Raw genomic sequence first — 6,292 nt, 5'->3', positions numbered from 1 at the left:
AGGTAAAAGTGAAAAAGTAAGAATAGCCATAATATTTAAAGTTTAAAGTTTATAATATTCAACAAGTCAATAAATACACATTTATTAATTTTTCTCTTTATTAATTTAGGAAATCTTACTAAAAAAGGCAAGTTCCCCCACCATGGCACTAGGTGAGAATAAGTAGGTAAGAATGATTTTTTTTTAATTATTATTTTTTTATTGATTACAAGTATTGTATTTTATAAAACTGCACCATAGGTCACTATATTTGCCTATACGTTGTGTTTGGCTGTAATTATGTTACCAGTACAGAGTACTAAAAATGTTTAAACAAACTTTAAAAGTACTAAGACCAAGCTTTTGCTAGAATGGCCTCTATTCCAACTTGCACAGTCAGGAATTAACTAACAATAGGTGTTGTGTAGTCTTTAGTCTTGGTCTAGTATAAAGGTACGGGTGACAGCAGTCAGTCAACAACCAGAATCAGCTTCAGCTTCTCCTTTGTGGAACTACTGAGGATCAGACAGCGCAACCATGAAGGTAAACCTTGTTCCTAACGCTCAAAATAATTCATTGGTTTGAGTAGGACAAACTTAAATTAAACTAATTTGTTCAGTCAAATTAACTTTTATGAGTATTTAGCACTTTCTTTTTCTTTCAAGTTCACAGAACTGATATATTTTAAGTAAACTGAACTGTTTCATTGTTTTGAGTTTTATGAAATGATTTATTTTAATTTAAACAAACTTAAGTTTAACTGAAACGGCTGGGATGTCGATTTCCCAGCATGCTTTGCTGATGTCACTTGAATGGGAGAGTAAATGCTAAAATTAAGTGTAATATAATGTGTTTTTTGTGCAAGATTAATGTTATTAATGTTTTGTTATGCTAATTTAGAAGAATTTCTGTTATTGTTGGTTTTAGTTACCATCATGGTGACAAGTGGTGCATGCGGCTTGATTTGAGAGCAAATAAAATCTTTATATTGTTGTACTCATACAGAAAGTGCTGGATAACATACTATTGTTAGCATGATAACATGTTAGCAAACTAGCTTGTTAAAACTAAGTTAATACTAATGAAAGTGTTCTCATTGAGATTACATGAAGGTTTTAAGTTAAATGTATGAAATAGTGTACTCTGATTTTAATTGTTCTTAACTTGAAATGTTTAAATACAAACTTAAAATCTTAAGTTCTGCTTACTTAAACTTTGAATTTCAAAACTTAAAAAATTTGAGGCAATCGATTGCCTTACATTTTTTGAGTTCTGCTAACTTATTCGGGTTTACAGTGCATATTTTAACTTCTTATGCGTTTTATTTAGTATATTTCACTTCAAATCACTAAAACTTTTATTTTTCAGGTCACCTTTTTTGAGGACAGGAACTTCCAGGGTCGCTCTTACGACTGTATGGGCGACAGTGGTGACTTCTCCTCCTACCTGAACCGCTGTCACTCTTGCAGAGTGGAGAGCGGATGCTGGATGATGTATGATCATCCCAACTACATGGGAAATGGATATTTCTTTAAAAGGGGCGAGTACGCGGATTACATGTCCATGTTTGGAATGAGCAACTGCATCAGATCCTGCCGTATGATCCCCATGGTGAGCTCAAAATTAAGATATATATCTAAAAAGCTCATATATATATATATTTTTTTTTTTTTGGCTGTGACTAAAAAAATCTTGTGAGAAAATTAATTTTCTGGCTGATAAACTTAAATTAAACTGACTTATCTTCCACAACAGCACAGGGGCTCCTACAGAATGAGGATCTACGAGAGGGATAACTTCATGGGTCAGATGCACGAGATGATGGATGACTGTGACAACATCACGGACCGTTACCGCATGTCTCAATGCCAGTCCTGTCATGTGATGGATGGCCACTGGCTCATGTATGAGCAGCCCCACTACAGAGGCAGGATGTCCTACTTCAGGCCAGGAGAGTACAGGAGCTTCAGCAATATGGGTGGCATGAGATTCATGAGCATGAGGCGTATCATGGACTCTTGGTACTAGTGTTCAAATGTTTCAATAAAATAATTTCTTTACAACACTAAACATTGTGTTATGAAAATAATTTATGCCACTATTACATGAGCAGTCCACAAAAAACAAGCTTAAAGGGATACTCCACTATTTTTGGAAATAGGCTCATTTTACAACTCCCCCAGAGTTAAACAGTTGAGTTTTACCGTTTTCGAATCCATTCAGCCGATCTCCGGGTCTGGCGGTACCACTTTTAGCATAGCTTAGCATAGATCATTGAATCGGACAGGAACATTAGCATCTCTCTCAAAAAAATGACCAAAGAGTTTCGATATTTTTCCTATTTAAAACTTGACTCTTCTGTAGTTACATTGTGTACTAAGACCGACGGAAAATGTAAAGTTGCGATTTTCTAGGCTGATATGGCTAGGAACTATACTCTCATTCCTCATAACTCATATTTAAGTTATTCAGAATCTAAAACTTCCAAGCTTTCACATTAACACATCAACACATCACACATTGAGGACATAGTCCAACAGATGTCTTGAGCAACTACAAATCAAAATATAGGATTAATGCCATTATATTCTTCTTACTTTTTAGAACATATTGACAGACTATCTTTATCATCAATAACTGTCTTTCAAATGTATGATGTACAGGACAAGCTTGTTGAAGAAAACATGGGGTAGGAAGAATCAGGAATTGGTTATGAACCACAGTCCTAGTGTTCTAGGTTGGCTGTGCACTTGGTTTTGCCCTTTTACTCTTATCAGAAATCAAGGCCCCTTCTGTGGATGGAGAAGAGCTGAGGATACAAGTTCAAAATCTACAGTGTAAGCAAGATCCCAAAATGCATGCCCATAAAGAAAATAAAAAAATCCATTTAGTCAAGAGTTTTGAATATGAAACAACAAACACATGATAAAATTAGAAACTTAGGCCTCGTCTAAAAGCTTAGGCAGCTGGGAGAGGGAATTTGATACAAAGAGTATATTGCAATATTTTGAACATCGTATCGGGCACCACAGTTTTTAGGGCCTGAATTCATGCTCATTATTGCAAGTGTTGTGCATAATATTACCATAAACTCCAAACTTATGATACAAATATTATATAATCTGTTTGTGAAAACAAAGCTGTTTGTGAAAAGAAATAAACTAACATCATGAGCAAATCAGTGCTGTTGAATCTCTCTCTCTTTTATTTCTCTTGGACATGCGTAGTGAGCTGTGTGTAAAGGAAGCGATAAAACAAATCTTTTGTTCATGATTAAAATCAAAGAAACGGTCTATAATGCCATATCTACACTGCCAGTGTGCTCGTTCATAATACAACACTATTGACAAGAAAGGTGGCAGCAGCAGTAAAATAAGCTGTTGAATGAACTTAATTAAATTAAGGAAAGCTTTTCCACGAAAATGAATTAGATTTTTCCAACAAAATCTAATTTGTTTGAAATGATTTGTTGTAATCTTGTCGTATGAACTTAAATTCATTTAGTCATTCCTGCTATATAAAGTTTTGTCAGGTTGACTACATTTAATTTTTGCCCTGCCTAAAATCGCCAACATTATAATTTTAGCTAATTTGGCTACAGTTATTTCCAATGATAGGAGCTACTAGTGATCAGTTTAATTAAAACCACTTTTTACAGAGTAATATTGAATATTACTTATGCAGGTCTGCAAATGAGGTTTAATGCATGTATAGAGTATACTGAGTGCCCAAAGCCCTAAACTAAACACAGTCGCCACTCTTCTGCATAATGGTAACGACAAAATGTTTACAGAAAGTTTTCTAAGTTTCTAACATTACTGAATATTAAACACTAACATTAACTAACAACATCTTTCCATTTACAGAAAAACACATAAAATAACACTTTAATCCCTAAATTTACCCTCCTAATGCAGTCCCTTGCAAAGCATAGGAACTACAGATCCACTGCCCAGTTAGTTGTCAACAAAAATGATTCATGTAGTTTTCACACAAATGAATTAAGTAAACTTCAATTTTAAATATATTAGGTTGATTGAACACAATTAAATTAAGTTGTGACAAAATATTAAACAATTGTATTACTTTTGCTTATTTTAATTAATTAAATTTAACAAGAGGCAAAAGTTAATTAAAGCCTGTATCATCATTATACTTGATTCATTATTGTTACATACAGTGGGTTATACCAGAAAATCAAACTGTCTTGCGTTACTGTGTAGGCTGTTACAACAAAAATAACACCACGGAACCATAGCATCTAAGTTGTATGCTTTTACATGGTTAATGGCAACCATGTATCTTCCTAAAACAACAATTAAATTATGATTCAGCACTATATATTAGGCATCTTTAACTACTGTACTATGTACTTTCATCATCAAAAAAAAAATGTACTTACTGTGTACTTACTGTGTTCATGTTGTTGTATTGCAAAACAATTTTGCTCCTATTGCGGTGGGATAAAAGGTTAGGGACAGGTTTTATGGTATGGGTTTAAGGGTGTGTTAAGGTGTAAGGGAAGAGTCAACAGTTAATTAGATCTAATTACATAAATTAATTACAGCTGTAGTTACATGTTTTTATATTATACTTAGTATTAAAATGTATTCTGGCATAATTTAATTTAGTTCAGTTGAAATGTTTGAATGCTATTGACAAAAGCTGTTTACAAATATATATTCTTAAGTTATTGTAAAAATAATCATAAAAATGTAAAAAAGGAGGTTACAAATATTTTGACACTAATATTCTCTCTCTCTCTCTCTCTCTCTCTCTCTCTCTCTCTCTTTCTCTCTCTCTCTTTGTGGACACGCACACAGACCAGGGAACATTCTGATGTTGTCAGTCAAGTTCTGAACAGGAACCAATCTTTGGAGAAGTTCATTTATTTGCAAAGGTGGACAAAAACATTGTGTTGGCTTTTTAAAGATTATGCTGTAGGATTATGTATCCTATGCTGTAGAAAAAGATGGAGGAGTAGACAGTTTTAAATAAAAAAATGGTATTTTGTAATAACTTTGTCTAATTGGTTTGTATGTCAGTAGTATTTATGTAGGATAAAAATAAAAATAATTATATATCAAAATTATGAAATCTAATTTATATTAAGTACAAATAAAATAAAAAAATACAGTAGTGTACTGATTAGCTTTGTTTGTACAGTAATGCACTGTATTACACAATTACAGTACCATGTAGTTACTGTAAAACTGAAATACGGTAAAAGGTACTGTAAATCTTACTTACAGTAACTTACTGGCAACAGTAAAAAAAAACCTTGAAAAGTCTAACAGTGCATGGCTAAACATTTTTTTGATCATTTCTTTTCTGGTGAAAGATATACATAAATGAGAAACAAAACTAAAATATTAAATATCATTATTAGATATATATTGAGTAATCCAATATTTTGTAGAAGGGGTGAAATTGACCATTGGAGGCAAATTACAGGGGGTAAAATGACTTTAAAAAGATGGCTGCATCATTATTTAAATTTTTTTACACAGAGATTGGTAGGTCTATAAGTAAAATCTGTTGACTTTAGCAATCTTTGTTGCATTATATGCCAACGGTGACAGTTCAAAATTGGGGAAAAGCACACGTTTTAAAGATATCTTAATATACTTTTAGATTTTGGTTCTTAAACTTTTCTTTTGGTATCTTCATTTTTAAGGCCCTATATGGTTCATTCCCAGAGATAGGGATTTCAATGTGGCTTCATGAGTAAGTTGTTCATGTTTTCAGGAGTCAAAAACCAAATGTGGATCACTGCATACAGCTGATATTTTTTTCTTTCAAAGTGGAAAGTCTGAAGAAAATGATGAAACTAGAAATGTTTTCCCTTTATCAAACATTTGCATAGAGCATACTTGTCTGAGAACCAAACATTTAATTTTTTCCAAAGTTTGCATGCCTGTAACTCTAGAAGATTTAAGATATCTTAATATCCTTTTATATATTTGATATATTCTGGCTTAATAAACTTCTCTGTTGCAATCTTCATTTTAAAGGCCCTATATGGTTAAATCCCAGAGATATGGGGATCTCACTGTGATTCTATGTTCAAATTGTTAAATTGCATACCTGTCTGAGTGCCTGCCTGTTACTCAAGAAGTATTAAAGTTATCTTAATGTAATTTTAAATTCTGGTTCCTAAGAAATGTTTCTTTTTGAATATAGGCCCTATATGGTTCAGTCCCAGCGATTGGGATTTCAAAGCAGCTCCATGTCCAAATTGGTTTATTTTTTCCCATTTTCAAGGGTCGAAAACCAAATGTGATTTTGTGTTTATCCAGTCTGTTGACACAGC

At 32.9% G+C, this 6,292-nt stretch overlaps 1 protein-coding gene across 1 annotated transcript; it reads left to right on the top strand.

Moving 5' to 3' along the window:
* Nucleotides 1-425: 425 nt before the first annotated feature.
* Nucleotides 426-2,007, top strand: LOC309477411 (gamma-crystallin M2-like; the record flags this gene model as incomplete). The annotated part of the gene is made up of 3 exons (XM_082140670.1): nt 426-522; nt 1,348-1,590; nt 1,735-2,007. The coding sequence occupies exons 1-3, from the start codon at nt 517-519 to the stop codon at nt 2,005-2,007; spliced, it is 522 nt and encodes a 173-aa protein (XP_081996796.1). The 5' UTR covers nt 426-516.
* Between the last annotated feature and the right edge of the window lie 4,285 nt (nt 2,008-6,292).

This window comes from Leuciscus leuciscus (assembly GCF_965113295.1).
Source record: "Leuciscus leuciscus genome assembly, chromosome: 16".
In the NCBI taxonomy this organism is placed as follows: Eukaryota; Metazoa; Chordata; class Actinopteri; order Cypriniformes; family Leuciscidae; genus Leuciscus; species Leuciscus leuciscus.
The sequence above is the reverse complement of the archived record's forward strand: the minus strand, read 5'-3'. Positions and strand labels throughout refer to the sequence as shown.